The sequence below is a fragment of the Scyliorhinus torazame genome, chromosome 18 (assembly GCF_047496885.1).
Source record: "Scyliorhinus torazame isolate Kashiwa2021f chromosome 18, sScyTor2.1, whole genome shotgun sequence".
In the NCBI taxonomy this organism is placed as follows: Eukaryota; Metazoa; Chordata; class Chondrichthyes; order Carcharhiniformes; family Scyliorhinidae; genus Scyliorhinus; species Scyliorhinus torazame.
In genome coordinates, this window is record NC_092724.1 from 134,148,835 (window position 1) to 134,170,949 (window position 22,115).

Below are 22,115 nucleotides of genomic sequence, written 5' to 3' on the forward strand. Positions count from 1 at the left end.
GATAAATCGGCATCTGGAAGAGCAGAGAAGTTAACATTTTGGGTTCACCTCTTCATCCCCTTGAGCTACATGCCTATATTATTGAAATCTTTTAGATTTCAGTGTAGTGCTGACTGCATTTTATGCAACAATCTGGATAAAAACTCTCATGTAATTAATAATTAATTCATTTTGCTACTCCTTTGAAACATTCTTTATTGCAAATTAAAGGAGTAAAGTCATAAGTAGATTAACATCGTCTAGTAGGGTTTTGGTCCCCTTACCTAAGAAAAGATATACCGGCAATTGGAGGCAGTCCAGAGAAGGTTCACTAGGCTGATCCCAGGTATGAAGGGATTTTCTTATGAGGAGAGTTGAGTAGATTGGGTCTATAACCATTGGAATTTAGAAGAATGAGAGGTGGCCTTATTGAGACATATAGGATTCTCAGAGGGCCTGACAGGGTAGATGCCAAGAGGTTGTTTCCTCTTGTGTGGGAGAGTCTAGGACCAGAGGACATAATTTCAGAGTAAGGAGTCGTCCATTTAAGACAGCGATGAGGAGGAATTTCCTCTCCGACGGTAGAGAATCTGGAATTCTTTACCACAAGAGGGCTGAAGGGGCTGGGTCGTTAAGTATGTTCAAGGCTGAGATAAACAGATTTTTAATCTGTAAAGGAATCAAGGGTTATGGGGATAAGGCGGGAAATTGAGGGGAGGGGGGGTTGTTAGAGAGCGATGTGACGGTGTCAAAGAAAATTAACTGATAAAATCTGCCAGAAGTAGAAGGATAGAGTAAGAGCCTTTTTTTTTTGCAACATTGACAAGGAGTCCTGAATAGTCTGGTTCCTCTCCGGTTTGAGGAGAAAGGGTATAATAGAATGGCTGGAGAAAATTCTGCAGAGGAAGAGTGAGCAGTTAAGTCTTTTTTTTCACTTTGGAGGCAATGATATGCAAAAGAACAAGATTATAGTTTTGCGAAGGGTTTTCAAACGCAGAGTATTAGATTGATTGCCAGCCTCCCACATCCCAGCCAGTTGGCGACAAGCAGATTATGCAAACACATGTTTTGATAGATAGTGCAGAGGGGAATGGTCCGGATTTCAAAGGTATTGGACAGATCTTGGAGCGCAAAAGTTCCAAGATAGGATGAATCTCACCTAAACAGAACTTGTGCCAATGCCCTTGCGGAGAAGACAAACGCAGAATTTTGATGAAAGGTCACAGACCTGAAACATTAACTGTCTCTTTCTCCACAGATACACTCAGACCTGCTGAGTGTTTCCAACATTCAGTATTTTTGTTTTATAACAATAATTGTAGTGTAGGAGTCTGGCACACATAGTTTAACATGGGACTGAGCACAGTCCACGGACTGAAGCAGTCCACGTGCAAATGCAGCGAGACCTGGACAATATCCAGTCTTGAGTTGACAAGTGGCAAGTAACATTTGCACCACACAAGTGCCAGGCAATGACCATCTCCAATAAGAAAGAATCCAATCATCCCCCCCCCCCCCTTGACATTCAATGGCTTTACCATCACTGAATCCGCCACTATCAACATCCTGGAGGTTACCATTGACCAGAAACTGAACTGGACTAGCCACATAAATACTGTGGCTACAAGAGCAGGTCAGAGGCTAGGAATCCTGCGGCGAGTAACTCACCTCCTGACTCCCCAAAGCCGGTCCACCACATACCTACAAGGCATAAGTCAAGAGTGTGATGGAATACTCTCCACTTGCCTGGATGAGTGCAGCTTCAACAACATTCAAGAAGCTCAACACCATCCAGAACAAAGCAGCCCGCTTGATTGCTACCCCTTCCACAAACATTCACTCCCTCCACCACCAACGCACAGTAGCAGCCGTGTGTGTCATCTACAAAATGCACTGCAAGAACTCACCAGGGTCTTTCGGCAGCACCTTCCAAGCCCACTGCCACCTAGAAGGACAAGGGCAGCAGATACATGGAAACACCACCACTTGGAAGTTCCCCTTCAAGTCACTCACCATCCTGACTGCAAAATATATCGCCATTCCTTCACTGTTGCTGGGGCAAAATCCTGGAACTCCTTCCCTAACAGCACAGTGGGTGTACCTACACCACGTGGACTGCAGTGGTTAAAGAAGGCAGCTCACCACCACCTTCCCAAGGACAATTACGGATGGACAACAAATGCTGGCCTAACCAGTGAAGCCCACGTCCTGTAAAAATGGATTTTCAAAATGTATCACCCACGCAGTGATGTAAGCAAACTCGTGGCCCCCACCTAGGGGTCAGCCTAGTAGCCAATAAAGTAGCCAATTTTATTGGGGTGAAAGCTGACCTAACCCAGGTTAACTGCTTGGTAAAAGTGGCAAATCCAACAATGGACCAGGAGTGGGAGATATTTTTTTAAAAAGCAGGCAGGTATAGGTTAAATACCTTCTGACTAGGAGTAAAAGGCATGGGTGGGGGTGGTTTGCAGATCAGTAGAGATGTTAGAGCAAAAAGCAAATATTTAAAAGCTTGCAATAATTAAGTGGGAGATAATACAGAGGGAAACTACAGGAATTGTAAAAGGTAAAAGGAAAGCAAAAAGGAAATTGGAAGGCCAAGAGGGAATGCGAATGAAAATTCCATCGACATGGAGAAGAGTACAGACCTGATTTGAGTCAGCAGCTGCAGCAGAGGATAAAAAGAGAGAAAGATTGCAGAGGCAATGACCATAATTTATCAGCCTTTAGAATTATGATGGGAGAATTGGAAATGTTTGCACCTTTATTCAAAAGAGGTGTAGAGATAAGCCCAGGAACTAGAGGCCAGTCAGTTTAATCTGGCAGTAGACAAGCTTCTAGAAATGATAATTTGGGATGAAATTAATAGTCACATGGGGTTGGTTTGGCTCAGTTGACTTGATGGCTGGTTTGTGATGTGGAGCGGTGCCAACAGCGTGGGTTCAATTCCTGTACCAGCTGAGGTTATTCATGAAGGCCTTCTGAACCTTGCCCTGGCCTGAAGTGCGGTTACCCTCGGGTTAAATCACCACCAGTCAGATCTGTAGCCTTGCAGGTAACAGCACTTCAGATGCAGATCCAGGTACCTTTTAGATGAGTTGAGCATTTCCTCCTCAACGACCAACTTAGGCGGTGAATTCCATGCCCACCGCTGTCCGAACAGAAAATAGGCTGTGGAGCTACTGGACTGTTGTAAAGGTCCACATGTATAAAACATGGAATTCTTTGCACAAGCGGTTATTGAGGCCATGACTATAACTTCATCCAAAAGAGCACTGGGGAAAAAATACCTGAAAAGGGAGAATTTGAAGGAATATGGGGTAAAAAGAGGGAATTGAGCGTCGAAAATACAGCTGCAGATGAAGAGTGAGCACTCGCCATTATGTGCCATGCATTGGAGATCGGCCAGAAATCAAGCAATTTAATGCAAGGGCCAAATGGCCCTCTTCTCTGCTGTGAACTGAATCATTTTTTGAAAGGCGCTGCTTCCTCTCTTGGCATGGTTTTTACATCTGACTCATTTGTACAGCAGGGAAATAATAGGCTGATACTGGGAAATCTCTTTTGAGCAGCTGGTATATATGCCAAATACTTTTAGTGTAGGGTTACCATACCCCCCCCCCCCAATACTTTTAGTGTAGGGTTACCATACCCCCCCCCCAATACTTTTAGTGTAGGGTTACCATACCCCCCCCCCCCGCGCCCCCGCCGCTGCCTGGGCTCCCCGAGTTTACTTCAACACCAAAACCACACGTCCCTATAAATCCACTTCCAGGTTCTCTGAACCAGCAGTGACTGCAGTAAACAAGGATTGCTGCCAATTATATTGTTTTTAATCATCTACTTAAGTGCTTTGCCCGTAGGAACTTTGAACTGTATGTAGGCCAGAGGTACAGCAGTTTGGTGCATTAGCACACTGTATCACAGACAGACATGGCATGAATTCTCATCCTTGATGCTCTGCACATCTCTGGGAGAGGAGATAAACCAGCTACTTCTCTGCAAGAAGGGAATGAGGATCAGTCGGGGATAGAACCATACCCGACCACCACTTCTGGCTAATTACAGAATACTATTGGCAGGATTTATTTTTAAAAGAAAAATCTACCCAAGCTTCGCCTGTTCAGTCAGCTTGTGTCACTGCCAACATTTGAATGTGACGGGGCTTTGGCAATTGTGAGGAAGGGCCCCAAGTGCTTTTGGTGCACAAGACTTTTTAAATCCAATTCCAAATTGAAGATCATTTAAAAATTCTGGTTTAGAGGGCGGCATAGTTGTCATAATATCCACTCATGTATATAATGAGATGCAGACAGGCAGCGATTGACACACAGGATAACCAATGAACACACACGACACGTAACAACCAATCACCAGACAGGACACCACCATTATAAAGCACACAGGGCATTAAGACTCTCTCTCTCTACAGGACCCAGCTACTGAGATAGTAAGAGTGCACAAGCCAGTGAGCACTTTCACCATGAAGTAGAGAGTTAGTCTGGTCAAGCCAGTAGGAGGTTATCAGTTAGATTGATAGACTGTCAACTCACAGCAGACTATTTACAGCAATCAGGAAGTTCAATAAAACAGTGTTGGACCATCTCCTGTGTCAGAAGCCTGTTTCTAGTTTTACTTCATCCAGTTGCAGTCAACGTTGAACCAACTTACTTAACACATCAATAGCGTCGCAGTGGTTAGCACTGCTGCCTCATGGAGCTGAGGGCCCGGGTTTGATCCTGGCCCTGGGTCGCTGTGTGGAGTTTGCACATTCTCCCCGTGTTTGCAAAATCCAAAGATTTGCAGGGTAGGTGGATTGGCCACGCTAAATTGCCCCTTAATTGGGATAAAAAATAATTGGTTATTCCAAATTTAAAGAAAAAGAATTCTAGTTTAGAATGATATGTCCGCAGATGTTTCAAATGTAGTAAAGACTATCCTGAGAAGAACCTAGCTTATGAAGAAAGGTTGGCCTGTAGTCATTTGAAGTTTAGAAGAGTGAGAGGTGATCTTAAAGAGTTTTACAGCATGGAAAGAGGCCTGTAGTTATTGAAACATAGAAGATCCTGAGGGGACTAGACAGGGTAAATAACGGGAAGATGTTTCCTCTTGTGGGGGAATAAGAGGTCTCCTTTTTAAGATGGAGATGAGGAGAAATCTTTTCTCTCAGAGGGTCGTTGGTTTATGCGATCTCTTCCCCAGAGAGCAGTAGAGACTGGGTCATTGGATTTCTTCAAGGCAGAGTTAGACAGATTTTTGATAGCTGAGGGAGTCAATTACGCTCCAGCTTGTATTGTTTTCCTTGACCAACATTTCCTTTGCAATTCATCTGGAAACGGGAGGAGGCTATTCAGCTCCTGGAGCCTGCTCCTCCATTCCGTTAAATCTGCACCTCAACTCCATTTTCCCGCATTTGCTCCATATTTCTTAATATTTTTGTCTCACAGAAATTTATCAATCTCCGCCCTGAATCCTTCAGCTGACCTCGAATCACAGAATTGTTACGGTGTAGAAGGAGGCCATTCGGCCCACCGGGCCTGCACCGGCCCTCCAAACGAGCATCATGACGTAGCGCCATTCCCCTACCTTTTCACCCTGCATACTGTTCCAAGCACATAATCATCGAATGCCCTCTTGATTGCCTGGATGAACCTACCTCTACCACACTTGCAAGGCAGTGCAGTCCAGACCATTTTTTTCTTTTTAAAAAATAAATTTAGAGTACCCAATTCATTGTTCCAATTAAAGGGACAATTTAGCGTGGCCAATCCACCTACCCTGCACATCTTTTGGGTTGTGGGGGGGGGGGGAAACCCACGCAAACACGGGGAGAATGTGCAAACTCCACACGGACAGTGACCCAGAGCCGGGATCGAACCTGGGACCTGGGCGCCATGAGGCGGCAGTGCTAACCACTGCGCCACCGTGCTGCCCTGGCCTCTGCAATTTGTAATGCATTGCACACCTTGCAGGTGGGCTGAGTGAACTTGACCTGCAATTTCTCTGAGCACGTGTCCAAAGAGGGGTGTCAGAACCTGCAACGATTCTGAAATGGGGACCAGGCAAATTTTTAAACTGTCCAAATAGTAACACACATGCTTGTATGAAATAGCAAAAGGAAATTATCCCCAAAACGAGTCCTTGAATTGTCTTCACTGGTTTTCTAAGCTATCCCACGTATCTGTTTCTCGTGCTGCTGTCTTATGAATTGCCCTGGCTGAGTACAGCAGCTCTGCCTGTCTTTCAGTAGCTTTTGAGTGCCTCGTTGTCCAGTAGAAATCTGACTGCGGGGGGGGAAATAGACTTTTATTGTACTGAGCTGTAGAGATGTTTGAACTGGCTCAACAATGAACTTAGACATTTCCCTCAAAGCATTTTCTTTTTGCAAGTTCTTCTCCGTTATTTAGCTGAAATATCAGGACTATTAAAAGCTACTTTTAACAAGGCCTCAAATAACCCGGTACTGTGTGTGCGTGAGTGCGTTAACAGCATGACAAGTGGCCAGTGTATTTTGCTTACATGGGTGAAATTTTAACGGTAGAAGTTAAAAGAAAAAGAAACATGCCCAAATCTTAGAATTCTCACTGGGCAATACTTCAAATAACCTGCCTCCTTCTGTCAACATTGTTACGATATACAGTATTCAAGGAGATTCTGTTCTGACTCTGAATGAATTTTGGAATGGCCAATCCAGTCAGAATCCAGGCTGCACGCCAGACTCTCTTAAGAATGACTCCTGGGAGATGTTTTTCTTTTCCGTCGATTTTCTTCTGTCTTCGGGGCAACCACAGGAGTCTGCAGTTCTCTCTGGTACCTCACCACATCAGCAATTATTGGTGAGGAAAACATCATAAAAGAGCAGCACGGTGAGTTATGATTGCCACAATGGCCACTGTTGGCAAGTAAAAACTGAATACTTATCTGCTCACTAAGCCAACATTTTTTTGTGAACTGGACTATTTGATGGGAAGATTTTTGGTGTCTCAGGGAATCAAAGAGCAAAGAAAAGTACAGCACAGGAACAGGCCCTTCGGCCTTCCAAGCCCGGGCCGATCAAGTCCCAACTAACCGTCTGCCTTTACTCTGTCCATATCCCTCTATTTTCTCCCTATTCATGTATCCATCCAGATGCTTCTTAAATGTTGCTAATGCGCCTGCTTCCACCACATCCTCTGGCAGCGCGTTCCAGGCACCCACCACTCTCTGCGTGAAAAACCTACTCCGCACATCTCCCTTAAACTTTCCCCTTCACATCTTGAACCTGTGCCTCCTTGTAATCGAGGGATATATGGGAATGGACAGGAAAATGGGAGTTGAAGCCCAAGATCAACTATGATCGTATTCAATGGCAGATTTGGGTTCAATGGGCCATTTGGTCTACTCCTCCTATTTCCTGTAGTTTTTTTTTAACAAACATTTTCTTGAGGTATTTTGAGTATTTAATATAAACAATGTACATGAGAATATAAATATAGTGCAAATACCACCTCCCCCAAGGTCCCACCATTAATTAACCCCCTAATCTAACCCCCCCCCCTGCTGACTATTAATTCTCCACACAGAAGTCGATGAATGGTTGCCACCTCCGGCCGAACCCTAACAGTGACCCTCTCAAGGCGAACTTAATTTTCTCCAGAGAAAGCTAGCCATGTCCGATAGCCAGGTTTCCGACTTCGGGGGCTTTGAGTCCCTCCAAGCTAATCGTATCCGTCTCTGGGCTACCAGGGAAGCAAAGGCCAGAATGTCTGCCTCTTTCTCCTCCTGGATTCCCAGGTCTTCTGACACCCCGAAAAAGCCACCTCTGGACTCAGTGCCACCCTTGTTTTCAACACCGTGGACATGACATCCGCAAACCCCTGCCAAAATCCCCTAAGCTTTGGACATGTCCAAAACATCTGGACATGGTTCACTGGTCCTCCCGCACATTTTGCGCACCTGTCCTCCACCCCAAACCATCTGCTCATCCGGGCCACTGTCATGTGAGCCCGGTGAACAACCTTAAATTGTATCAGGCTGAGCCTGGCACATGTTGTGGACATGTTGACTCTACTCAACGCGTCTGCCCATAGACCATCCTCTATCTCACCTCCCAGCTCCTACTCCCACTTGCACTTCCGCTCCTCGGTCTGCGTCTCCTCCAACCCCATAAGCTCCTTATAAATGTCCGAGACGCTCCCTTCTCCTACAAACCCTCTGGAAACTACCCTGTCCTGAATCCCCCTTAGCGGTAGGAGCGGGAAGGTTGACACCTGTTTACGAAGGAAGTCCCGCACCTGCAGATACCTAAATTTGTTTCCCCTCGCCAACCCAGATTTTTCCTCCCAACGCCCTCATACCCGGAAAGCTCCCCTCTATGAACATATCCCCCATCCTCTCAATCCCCGCTCTCCGCAATAGCCAGAACCCCCCATCCATACTCCCCGGGGCAAACCGTTGATTATCACAGATTGGGGCCCAGACCGATGCTCCCACATGCCGCCTCCACTTGCCCCAAACTCTCAGGGCCGCCATCACCACTGAACTGGTGGAGTACCGCGCCGGCGGGAATGGCAGAGGCGCAGTTACCAACCCCCCCAAACTGGTGCCCTTACATGAAACCGCTTCCATACGCACCCAAGCCGACCCCTCCCCCACCACCCACTTCCTGATCATGGCTATATTAGCCACCCAGTAATAGTTGCTAAAATTTGGCAGCGCCAGCCCGCCCTCTCCCCGACTCTGCTCAAGCATTACCTTCCTTACTCGTGGGGTCTTGCCCGCCCAGACGAAGCCCGTGATCACTCTGTTGACCCGCTTAAAAAAGGACGCGGAATAAAGATGGGGAGACACTGAAATACAAATAGGAATCTCGGGAGGATCGTCATCTTCACCGTTTGCACCCTCCCAGCCAGAGACAACGGAAGCGCGTCCCATCTCTGAAAATCGTCCTTCATTTGGTCCACCTTCCGGGCCAGACTCAATTTATGCAGCCGGTGCCACTTGGATGCCTAGGTACCTAAAGCTTCCCTCTACTAACCTAAACGGCAGCTCTCCCAGTCGCCTCTCCTGTCCCCTTGCCTGGACAACAAACATCTCACTCTTTCCCATATTAAGCTTATACCCCGAAAACTGGCCAAATTCCCCTAGAGTCCTCATTATTTCTTCCATCCCCACTATTGAGTCTGAAACGTACAGAAGCAGGTCATCCGCATAGAGCGAAACCCTGTGCTCCACCCACCCCCCTGGACCAGTCCGCTCCAGCCCCTCGAGGCTGTCCGAGCAATTGCCAACGGCTCTATAGCTAGCGCAAACAACAGTGGGGCGAGGGGGCATCCCTGTCTCGTCCCCCGGTGCAGTCTAAAATAGTCCGATGTTGTCCTATTCGTCCGTACACTTGCCACAGGAGCCTGATATAGTAACCTGACCCAGTCCATAAAGCCCCGCCCGAATCCGAACCATCCCAGTATCTCCCACAGATAGTCCCATTCTACCCGATCAAAAGCCTTTTCTGCATCCATTGCGATCACTACCTCCACCTCCCTACCTTCCAGGGGCATCATGATCACATTTAACAGCCTTCTTACATTGGCCACCAACTGCCTGCCCTTAACAAACCCCGTCTGGTCCTCCCCAATAATGTCCGGAACACAATCCTCGATCCTGCAGGACAAGATTTTGGCCAGCAACTTGGCATCTACATTCAACAGGGAGATCGGCCTGTAGGAACCGCACCGCTCCGGGTTCTTGTCCCGCTTAAGAATCAGCAAAATCGTTGCCTGTGACATCGTCGGGGGCAACACGCCTCTTTCCCTTGCCTCATTGAACATCCTCAACAACACCGGCCCCAATATCCCCGAGAACGTTTTGTAAAACTCCACTGGGTACCCGTCCGGTCCCTGGGCCTTACCCTCCTGCATGGCCTACAAGTCCTCCACTACCTCTTCCAGCCCGATTGGGGTCCCCAGCCCTTCTACCCGCTCCCGTCCACCTTTGGGAAATTCAGCCCCTCCAAGAAGTGCCTCGTCCCCTCCGGCCCCGTAGGGGGTTCCGACCTGTACAGCCTGCTGTAGAAATCCCTAAACGCCTTATTCACCCCTACTGAATCTCCAACCAGGTTCTATTTCTTGATAGGCAGACTGGCCCCAGGCTGTAATCTCCTTTCTGTCTTCCAAATGGTCCTCCAGATGCACCAAAAGTGACAGACCCCGCCCGGGGTTATCTGAAAGCGAACAACAACGCAACTTTAAGCACATTCCCCTATATACACTAATACCATTACATCTTCATACAATGAATTGTTCAATGGCCATTTCGTTCTTTTTTTTAAAAAAAGAGGTAGGGGGCGATTCTCCAATATGGAGGCCAAGTGTTCGCGCCGTCGTGAACGCCGTCGCGAACAGGGCCCGGGCACGACCATAGGGGGCCAGCATGGCACTGGAGCGGGTCACGCCGCTCCAGCGTCCATACACGGCGCCAAATGGGCGCCGTGCCAACCTGCGCATGCGCAGTTGGGGCAGCCCAATCCTGCGCATGCGCAGTTGGGCTGCGCATGCGCGGGGAACGTCTTACGCACGCCGGCCCCTCGCCAACATGGGGCCGGTGTTCTGGGCCGCGCGCGGAAGGAGGTAGGCCCGGGGGGGAGAGGCCGGCCCTGCGATCGGTGGGCCCCGATCGCGGGCCAGACGCCATCGGAGGCCACCCCGGTGAAGGAGCCCCCCTCCCTCCCCCACAGACCGCCCCCCCAGCGTTCCCGCAGAGTTCCCGCCGGCAGCGACCAGGGGTGGACGGCACCGGCGGAACCTGTCTTGTCGTGGCATTCGCTCGGCCCATTCGGGCCGGAGAATCGCCGCTCGCCGGTTCTCCGAGCGGCCCGGTGCGAATCGCGCTCCACTGGTTTCCGGGGGTGAGAGAATCGCGTGAGGGGGTCGGGGCAGCGTGGCGCAATTCGCGTGGCGCCCCGGCGATTCTCCCACCCGGCGTGGGGGGGGAGGGGGGAGAATAGCGCCTGTAATATTCAACTGTACTTCAGCTAAATATTCATCCCAAACTCTGTATCACAAGTCACTCATTGAGTATGTTACTACTGCAGCTGGGTTATTTGAATCACTTGATACAATGTTGGTCCATAATTGGCAGCACTGCTAGTTTAATACAATTTCAATCCAGAGACAACAGGTCTTGTTAAATATGATTTTTCTGACTCCAATGCTTTGGATTCCTAATTCCATATCGACTGGAAAAGGAACGTGCACTTTCTGGGAAAGAAAGGGTTCATTGTTGTTTCATCCGCTTTTGTTTCTTTCAACACCCGTTGGCAGAAAGTGATGGCAATCTAACAAACGAGGTTGCACCATGAAGACTGGAGGCTTGGGAAATGCGTGGAGTCTGACTGTGTTGCGTGGGCTCCAGCACATTCAGAGTTGAATTCAAGATTGAACTTAGTGCAAACATACAAGATGCCTTTTTATAGAGTAGATGGATAAGTTGCTATGGTAATGGTTTCAAACAGTGACTGGAGATATTCAGATTAAAAATAAAACCGGTTGTGAATACTGCTGAACATGGATTACCTGTTTCAGTAAGATTTTAGTAGGTGAAAGAAGAAATGTTTTTGATGGTTTTAATCGGAAAAACTACTAAAAATGTTTATATGTCCAGATAACAGCATTTCTATCACCCTTGCGATCATTCCTTATCCATGCTTTACCTGTCTCATAGTTTTTGTGGTTAATAATTGCAAAATTATCGATCTTCTGACATCTCCAGAGGTTTAAACAGAGGCTGCTGGTATTATCCACTTTTCTAAATAATTACTGTTGCGTGACTTTCTACTAAAACTACATTCACGGACTTTCCGGTTTCCACTTTGATCGCCACCGTACCTATTTGCCTTTATTTATCTACCTATTTATCCTGGAGCTGATTACTTACTTACTGACGCTCCATGAACTTGTAGAGATGTTTAAAATCTTTAGCTGACAGTTTGGGCAAACATTTCTCCTTCTAGATTAGAGATTTTGTCGGTTTCTGCACTCTTTCCCACTATGTTGCATCATAACAATGATCTCCTTCCAGCCCTATCCGGTCCTGCTAATACGTGAGCTCTAAATTGCTTTAGCCCCTTTCAGGTTGCATGACCAGCCCTCTTTGCAGAGCCACGGCTGAATCTCTGCGCCTTGTCTCGGTTGTGCTCTTCAATAATGGGCATTTCAAGGACACATCTGTCACAAGTCGAACTGACTCTCCTTTTCGCTGGATGGTTACAGCCTTAGTCCTGCTTCACCTATTAACATTCTAAACATCATTACCTCCTCTGGCCTCTGATCGGCACTGCCAATGTCTCCCAGAAGCCGTTTCACCTTTTTTTTTGCCCAAAGTTTTTTTTTTTCTTTAGCAACTTAGATGAAGGCAAAAAACCAAAATTGATTACTGCTCCCATATCTGGGAAAATGCTTTCTCCTCTCCAGACCTCCACTCAATCCCGGTGTCCTACTTGAACTCATTCTATCCCAAGAGGCCCAGATGGTGGCACTCCTTTCCTCCTACAACCTGTGTGCTTTTAAAACCGAAACCTCTCATCACCTTATCCCTACTTTCCAATTAAGCTTGTCTGCTCGTTTATTTTTAAAAAAATCAATTTTGGGATATCCTGCCCTGTGGCTCCCACCTACTCGTTGGTTACTCAGTTGTGAGCTTTATTTTAAAAGGTCGAATGTTTTTTTTTAAGAAACCATGGAGGTGAATGTGATTTTTTTGGTCAGCCTCTGTCAGGGCTGCTTGCTAACTGTGCAAGGGGTTTGAGAGAAAGAGGTGCCAAGCATTCATTTATACAAAAAAAAACGTTAGAACCAGAAGGGAAGAGTTGAAACCATACTAGACTATATGTTTAGAAATGCAAAATGTTGATGTCCCATGAATGGATTAAAAGATTAATTCTACAGTAATTTGTGTATTCATAGAACTAATGATGGGTTCATTCGTACACAAGTCCTATGTATATATATATTTTTTAAAGTCTGGAAATGCTTAGGGAGGGCAGCATGTTAGACTGTTTAATATTCAAGGAGGCTCCTTCCTGATCCAGGGAACTTTATGGAATAGCTAATCCAGTGAGGAGCCAGGCTGCACACCAACTGCTTAATGATCAACTCCAGGAATTTAGATTCTTGTTCCTGCCAAGTTTTTCCTGTCCATAGCTCCCCAGTGCTAAAAAAGAAACTCTGGGCTGGATTCCCCCGCCCCAGCCGCTGCAAGAACGCCATGGGCGAGACGCCGACAATGGAAAAATTAATTGACCTCGAGCAGGATTCTCCGGTCGCCGGGTGAACGCGACTGGGGAATCCTGCCCTCTAAATGTGGGCTTACCGGTGAGAAACCTGTGTGCTCCCCAGGGCCCAGAAAAATGACTAAGTGTCTGTCGCACAATTAATCACTCACGAGACGAGATGAGAAGGAGTCAATCGATGGCTTTATTACGCAGACTTGTTCCCCAGCTGCACAGTTACTAAATGCGGCTGCTGGGAGAACTCGGGCTCTTATACTCCGCCTTACTGGGTGGAGCCAGTAGGTGGCTGATCCAATCGGGACCCGGCATCTATCCACCAATAGCCTCTCGGCATCACAGGGTACCATAATACCCCTAATGCATACCACCACATTCACCCCTTGTTTAAAAAGAACCCGGCGGGGGTAGTATGGTGGTAGGGGTTTACAGAGTCGGTACCTGGGATGCCACTAACACAGCGGCTATGCTCCAATATCAAACTACTGGCACTATTTACAATGCTGCTTTTACTGGGCAACTGAGTTATTTACAGAGGCATTTCTTGCTTTGTTATAAAGATTCGATGAGTCGAAAGGGTGCCCTGGTCGTCCTCCACGATCGTCTCCGCCCCGGTGGTGATGCAGGCGCTGGCTCGGGCACCGTCGTCTCTGGGAGCGTAGCGATGTCTCTTCCTGCTTCACTACCCCTAGGTGGGGCCGGGGGAAGGACCGATCCACCCGGGAAGGGGGTGGCTGTGAGGTGCGCCGGTGGGAGGGAGGGGGTGCTTGGTGTTGGGGGGGTGTATGGAGTCCCGCAGAGAGACTGTGTCCTGTCGGCCGTCGGGGTACGCCACGTAGGCGTATTGAGGGTTTGCGTGGAAGAGATGAACCCTTTCGACCAACGGGTCCGATTTGTGCACCCGCACATGTTTTCGGAGCAGGATGGGTCCCGGGGCTGCCAGCCAGGTCGGGAGTGACGTTCTGGAGGAGGACTTCCTAGGGAAGACGAGGAGGCGTTCGTGAGGTGTTTGATTTGTTGTGGTACAAAGCAGCGACCGGATGGAGTGGAGGGCGTCCGGGAGGACTTCCTGCCAGCGGGAGACTGGGAGATTTCTGGACCGTAGGGCCAGCAGGACGGTCTTCCAGACCGTTCCGTTGTCCCGCTCTACCTGTCCGTTACCCCAGGGGTTGTAACTGGTCGTCCTGCTCGAGGCAATGCCTTTGCTGAGCAGGAATTGACGCAGTTCGTCGCTCATGAAGGAGGACCTCCTATCGCTATGTATGTAGGTGGGGAAACCGAACAGTGTAAAGATGGTGCAGAGGGCTTTAATGACCGTGGCCACGGTCATGTCGGGGCAGGGGATTGCGAATGGGAAACTGGAGTACTCGTCAACCATGGTCAGGATGTACGTGTTGCGGTCGGTGGAGGGGAGGGGGCCTTTGAAGTCCAGACTGAGGCGCTCAAAGGGACGGGAAGCCTTTATCAGGTGCGCTTTATCTGGCCTGTAGAAGTGTGGTTTACACTCTGCGCAGATTTGGCAGTTCCTGGTGGCTGTTCCGACCTCCTCGATGGAGTAGGGCAGGTTGCGGGTCTTCACTAAGTGATAGAACCGAGTGACCCCTGGGTGGCAGAGGTCCTCGTGGAGGGCTCGGAGGCGGTCCACTTGTGCGTTGGCACATGTGCCGCGGGACAGGGCATCGGAAGGCTCGTTCAGCTTTCCGGGACGATACAAGATCTCATAGTTATAGGTGGAGTGTTCGATCCTCCACCGCAAGATCTTGTCGTTCTTGATCTTGCCCCGCTGTGCATTATCGAACATGAAGGCAACCGACCGTTGGTCAGTGAGGAGAGTGAATCTCCTGCCGGCCAGGTAATGCCTCCAATGTCGCACAGCTTCCACTATGGCCTGGGCCTCTTTTTTTCCACTGAGGAGTGGCAGATTTCTGAGGCGTGGAGGGTGCGTGAGAAGAAGGCCACGGGTCTGCTCGCTTGGTTGAGGGTGGCCGCCAGAGCTACGTTGGACGCGTCGCTCTCGACTTGGAAGGGGAGGGACTCGTCGATCGCGTGCATCATGGCCTTTGCGATATCCGCTTTGATGCGGCTGAAGGCCTGGCGGGCCTCTGTCGACAGGGGAAAGATAGTGGACTGAATTAGCGGACGGACCTTGTCCGCGTAGTTGGGGACCCACTGGGGGTAATAAGAGAAAAAGCCCAGGCAGCGTTTCAGGGCCTTGGAGCACGAGGGAGGGGGAACTCCAAGAGGGGGCGCATGCGTTCAGGGTCTGGGCCTAGAACTCCATATCGCACTACGTAGCCGAGAATGGCTAGACGGTCGGTGCTAAACACTCATTTCTCCCTGTTGTATGTGAGATTCAGGGCGTTTGCGGTCTGGAGGAATTTGCGGAGGTTGGCGTCGTGGTCCTGCTGATCGTGGCCGCAGATGGTGACGTTATCGAGGTACGGAAACGTGGCCCGCAAACCGTACCGGTCGACCGTTCGGTCTATCTCCCGTTGGAAGACCGAGACTCCATTAGTGATGCCGAATGGAACCCTTAAAAATTGGTAGAGCCGCCCATCTGCTTCAAAAGCAGTGTATTTGCGGTCGCTCGGGTGGATGGGGAGCTGGTGATAGGCGGACTTAAGGTCCACCGTGGAGAAGGCCTTGTACTGTGCAATTCGATTGACCATGTCGGATATGCGGGGGAGGGGGTACGCATCCACCTATTGATGGTTTGACTATAGTCTATGACCATCCTCTGCTTCTCCCCGGTCTTTACAACTACCACCTGAGCTCTCCAGGGACTATTGCTGGCCTGGATTATGCCTTTCCCTCAGCAGCCGCTGAACTTCTGACCGGATAAAGGTTCGGTCCTGGGCGCTGTACCGTCTGCTCCTAGTGGCGATGGGTTTGCAATCCGGGGTGAGGTTCGCAAACAGGGAAGTCGGGTCGACCTTGAGGGTCGCGAGGCCGCAGATAGTGAGTGGGGGTATAGGGCCGCCGAATTGAAACGTTAAACTCTGGAGGTTGCACTGAAAATCCAACCCCAGGAGTGTGGCAGCGCAGAGGTGGGGAGGACGTAAAGCCGGTAGTTCTTGAACTCCCTCCCCTGCACCGTGAGGTTCGCGATGCAGAACCCTTTGATCGCTACAGAATGGGATCCTGCTGCCAGGAAAATCTTTTGATTACTCGGGTGGATCGGAAGGGAACAGCATCTTACCGTATCGGGATGTATAAAACTCTCCATGCTCCCAGAGTCGATCAGGCAGGGCGTCTCGTACCCGTTTATGAGCACCGTCGTTGTTGCCGTTTGGAGCGTTCGGGGCCACGACTGGTCCAGGGCCACCGAAGCCAGTCGCTGTTGCTGCATCGGGGCGTTTTCCTCAGGCCCCGTGGGGCCGCCCATCCCAGGGTCCTTAGCCGTCAGCCAAGATGGCGGCGTCCACGGGTCGCACACGGTCGGGGGTGGACAAGATGGCGCCGCCCATTGATCGCACTTGGCCGGAGGAGAACAAAATGGCGGCGCCCATCCCTCCCGCTTGGAGTCCGGGACACAAGATGGCGGCGCCTGTTGGCCGCACATGGATCATTGGCGGGGGTTGAGGTTGGGGTCCTGGTTCTCCCCCGGAGATTGCAGCGACCCCCCCCCCCCCCCCTGGCCTGGCACACTGCTACAAAGTGCCCCGTTTTGCCGCACCCTTTAAAGAGGGCTGAGTGGGCCGGGGAGCGCAGCCGGGGGTGTTTCGCTTGCCCACAAAAGTAGCAGCGGGGTCCCCACGGGTGGTCTGGCGCTCTGGCAGCACAGGCCGGCGGGGGGGGGGTGCCGGGGGTTCGGTCGTGGTGGGGGTCCACGGTGCCCAAGGGGCTGCCGCACGGTCGGGGGCGAAGGCACGGGCGTTCTGCGATGCCACATCGTGCGAGGCAGCGAGGGCCCGTGCCTCCTTGAGGCCTAGTGAGTCTCTTTCCAGCAATCGCTGGCAAATTTGGGACGAAAGCATACCTGCCACAAAAGCATCCCGAATCAGTATCTCCGTATGTTCATTAGCCGAAACCAATGGGCAGTTGCAATTTGTCCCCAGTATTAACAGCGCATTGTAAAATTCGTCCAGCGATTCCCCGGGGATTTGCCGTCTCGTCGCGAGCTGGTGGCGTGCGTAGACCTGGTTGACGGGCCGAACGTAGATTCCTCTCAGCATGGCAAGCGCTGCCTGGAAATCGTCCGCGTCCTCTATCAGAGTGTAGATTTCCGGGCTCACCCTGGAATGCAGGACCTGCACTTTCTGGTCTTCTGTAGGTACGCAGGTGGCCGTTCGGAGGTATCCTTCAAAACACGCTAAGCAGCGTTTAAAAGTGGCCGCTGAGTTTGCCGCGTGGGGGCTGATTCGCAGACACTCCGGAGTGATTCGGAGCTCCATGTTCTTTAAAGTCTGCGTAATAAATTGCAGCACAATCAGTCACTCACGAGGCAAGATGAGAAGGAGTCAATCGATGGCTTTTTTACGCAGACTTGTTCCCCAGCAGCACAGTTACAGAATGCGGCTGCTGGGAGAACACTGGCTCTTATACTCCGCCTTACTGGGTGGAGCCAGTAGGCGGCTGATCCAATCGGGACCTGGCATCTATCCACCAATAGCCTCTCGGCATCACAGGGTACCGTAATACCCCTAATGCACACCACCACAGTGTAATTGAATAGCGGTGGTGAACTCGCCGGCGAAGCCGGCCGGAAACTCCCTGAAAAACCCGCCATAAATGAACTTAGAAATTTTTCCAGAGAATCGCACCTTACGTCTCAAACAGCAACATCCGGCAGTCAGGCGATTCTACGAGCGAGTCCGGGAGTTCCTTTATACTTCGTCAACAGTTTAGTAACTTGAGGAAGCAGGCGAAAATTTGAACATTGATTTATTTTATCTATATTCAAAGTTCTGCGTAAGGAAGCATCTTTCTCCCAGTACAATCCTTGGACTAGTCTGTCCAGGCCCTGCTTCGGGCCAGCTTTTATTTATTTTTAAATAAATTTAGAGTCCCCAAATTCTTTTTTTCCAGTTAAGGGGCAATTTAGCTTGGTCAATTCACCTACCCTGCATATCCTTTTGGGTTGTGGGGGGTGAGACCCACACAGACACGGGGAGAACGTGCAAATTCCACACAGACAGTGACCTGGGACCGGGATGGAACACCGATCCTCGGTGCCGTGAGGCAGCAGTGCTAACCACTACCCCACCGTTGGGCCAACTTTAATATCAATACATAGCCAGCCCCAGGCAGGTGGCCTCTGCCCCCTATCTGGGAAGCCCATACTCCACGAGTCCCATGGTAAGTTCAATGATGGTTTCCCCATAGTCCTCATAGGGTCTGTGACATTTATGTTCTTTTGATTTTGATTTGATTTATTGTCACATGTACCGAAGTACAGTGAAAAGTATTTTTCTGCGGCCAAGGGAACGTACACAGTACGTACATAGTAGGCAAAAAAAGAATAATTGACAGAGTACATTAACAAATGGTATATCGACAAACTGTAGGTATTTTATGAATAAACTTTTTTTGCAATAAAAACTTTCCCTTCTATTTATTTTTCTGATGATTGCCTGCTTAGCATCATCCCACAGCAGCTGAGGTCAGCAAATCCCGGTAAATAAAACCCACACACCCTACCACTCTGGTGTTGTGAATTGGTGCATTAATCGTCGTCTGCCGGTGTGCCATGCAGCAAATGTGCATCTTTTAAGATGCAAAGGAAGTCGGCAATCCTCGGGTTAACATAAACATTTGTTCAGTGATCCATGTGGAAGCTGAGCGGATGGTTAGTTTTACATCTGCTAAGACTCTGCAAGTGAAAACATGGCAGGGATATGCTCTCTGTTGCCAAGCACAATATTTATCTGAGCAAAGAATTGTGGGAGTGTGACCTTTACAGATACTAATGTGTAAAAGATAAATATATAGTGCAGTACTGAGGAAATACTGTGCGGTTGAGCATCATTTTTGGTGTCTGCATTTGATCGCAATGAATTATGTTTCTTTAGGACTTGTCGGCCGTGTTGGGTTTTTTCAAGTGTGCAGTGTTGAAGAGTCCATGCGTCTAACCTTAACCTTTAGTTATATAATTGTAAGGCCAAAATCAGTAGGAGACGAAGAGCAGCCTAGTAGTACTATATACTATATGATATATGACTAAATATTAATAGCTCTACATTTTAATTATTTGCTGTCTAGGGTTGGTTTAAGCGTTCATTTTCCTGTTTTAGAAAGAAATGTGCAGCCGTTTATGATCCATGGTTCAATCCTTCAACTCCCTTAAGATTGGGCATCAAGTTGGCTCAGTCTAAACAAAGGCAAACCACTCACCGCAGACACAGCTAAATTTCTGTTCACCTGCTTTTAAATAACGTGTACAATTCTTTAGATTTTCAAGGGTATTCATTCTTAAGAACGAATTTGCTTTAGTGGTTGCTTTTTCAAAATCATTCTACTTTTTGCTCCTCTCAATCCTCCCATTTTGTTTTGTCTGAGAACTTTGACATTATTTCATATAAAACAAAACATCTAGCAAAATGGGGGAGGAGGGGGGAAGCTGGGGAAATGTTGTATCTCATCTGTGGAAGGGTCGTTTATAGCCATGAATTTTGCAATATTTCCAGAGTAATGGTATGTGTTGTGTAAAGCTGTACGTCACCCTCCAATTGAAATGTTTCACAGCTTTTACGCAACATATATCATATTTTTGAGATTAATTTTAATAATGGCGGAATCAAAGAAAAGAAAATTAATTCTGTTGGTGGCAGAAGAAATAAAACTGCCAGAGGTCAAAGTCCACAAATGGCGGATGTCTAAGTGTTTTCTTTATTACTCATGATGCAATGGAGGGAAGGAGACTGGTTGTGAAACAGAAAGGTCCAATTTACTTCATTTTTTATAAAGAAACCTCTCCCCAGTTCCACTGAGCATTAAATACGCTGTTCAGACCTGAATTCAGTCTCCATGTCAAGTGTATCACCAAATCATGGGTACCATAGATAGACTAGAGAGTTTACAATATTACGCCTGGTTTTGTGAGGGCCACGAAAAGTCCAACACAAGTTTGTGAGTCAAACAAAACTTAACTTTATTTACACTAGTATTTACACAGCACCAGTACTTCGCTACTGGTCTTCTCTCTAGCCGGTCCCTAACTGGCCGGCCCTATTTATACAACAGAAAAAGGTTAATGATTGCCCCGCCCCCTTATCAGGGGAGCTAATATTCCCCAAGATCCATGGGTAACCAATTGTCCCTATCCAATAGGATCTGTGCAGGTTACAACACCTGGATTTTGTAGTCAGCAGCAAAACAAGGATGCTCACTGCTGACCTCAAAAAGCCTCACCTGGAGACTAACGACCTCTGTGGTGAGAACTTTACTCTTCTCACCGTGCAGTGGATGCAATGCTTTATACTGGGGATTCCTAGCATGGAGCTGCAGTGATGTCATCAAGCCACTCAGGCAGCCAACTGCATTAAAGAATTCTCACAGACAGCCGCCAGCAAGAAAAGCAATAGTTTTAAAAAGAAAGTCCAATTAAGGGGCAATTTAGCGTGGCCAATCTATCTACCCTGCACATCTTTGGATTGTGGGGGTGAGGCCCATGCAGATACGTGGAGAATGTGCAAACTCCACACTGACAGTGACTCGGGACCGGGATCGAGCCAGGATCCTTGGCATCGTGAGGCAGCAGTGCTAACCACTGCGCCACCGTGCCGCCCTGAAAAGTGATAATAATTAAATCACTTCTTAAAAATTGTACATGCAGCAAAATAAAGATTGTGCACATTGAATGAAGGTAGAAGCTGATATACCAGTCCAAAGAATCTCTACAGTGCAGAAAGAGGCCATTTAGTCCATTGAATCTGCACCGACCCTCCGAAAAAGCCCACTACGTAGGCCCACTCCCCTGTCCAATCCCCATGGCCCCACGCATTGATCATGGCCAATTTACCTAAACTGCACCTCTTTGGACTGTGGGAGGAAACCGGAGCACCCGGAGGAAACCCACGCAGACACGGAGAGTATGTGCAAACTCTACACAGACAGTCCCAAAGGCCAGAATCGAACCCAGGTCCCTTGAGCAGCGAGGCAGCAGTGCTAACTATGCCACCACCATAAATATAAAATTATGTTGTCGGGCCAGATGTGTTGTTCAGATCTGTTATAACCTTGATTACCGTTTAAAAACCTAATTACACCTAATTGGACAAAGTGTAACATTCGATGGGATCTCTGACACTGATATGGGAGTGGAAAAGGTGAAGTTCCCACAAAGTGAACTGATTCCCAGGCTCTGTTTGGTGGGTAGATCCACTGCTTGGCACACAGCGGAGCAGTAAGTGACAGACCACAAGTGCAGGATTTTCACATTAGTCTGTGCTTGCGCGCAGCCTTGAAGTTGCGGTCAGTTTCAAGGGGTAATGCTGTCAGTTCCCTGTCAAGGTCCCATGTAAAATCCAGACTCCTGTATTTGTGGTTTGGTTTACCTCCACTTATAGGTCGATCGATCAATCATTTCGATGGAGAAGGATGTCCTTAATCTGCAATTCACTTGAGATGAGCAGATGTTGAGTTTAACTCTTAATATTAAATACAAAGCTGTCTGTATTATTTGGCTTTGGTAGTGCTAAGTAATTCAACAGGCATGACTAGGAAGTCCCTTAATACTTACTTTTCTTTTTTCTAGACATTCATATTCACAGATGGGGAAGATAAAGAATTGCGAGAAAAGGCCGGTAAGTATAGAAGCAAGAATATATCCTGGAACTTTACCAACCGATGAAGGATCCTGCTGTCCTTAACTCCACTGGGTAATGGATTGGCTGCTGTTCAGTTGTGTAACCTAGTTCCTCGGAGTATTTCAGTA

The 22,115-nt window shown here is 48.5% G+C and overlaps 1 protein-coding gene across 1 annotated transcript in view; it reads left to right on the forward strand.

The window, feature by feature from the left end:
• rfng (RFNG O-fucosylpeptide 3-beta-N-acetylglucosaminyltransferase) overlaps positions 1-22,115 on the forward strand; it is a 64,103-nt gene that overhangs the window by 6,615 nt on the left and 35,373 nt on the right. Inside the window, exon 2 of the mRNA XM_072483416.1 lies at positions 21,936-21,984. Within this exon, the coding sequence (XP_072339517.1) occupies positions 21,936-21,984 (49 nt within the window). The remainder of the gene's footprint in view (positions 1-21,935; positions 21,985-22,115) is intronic.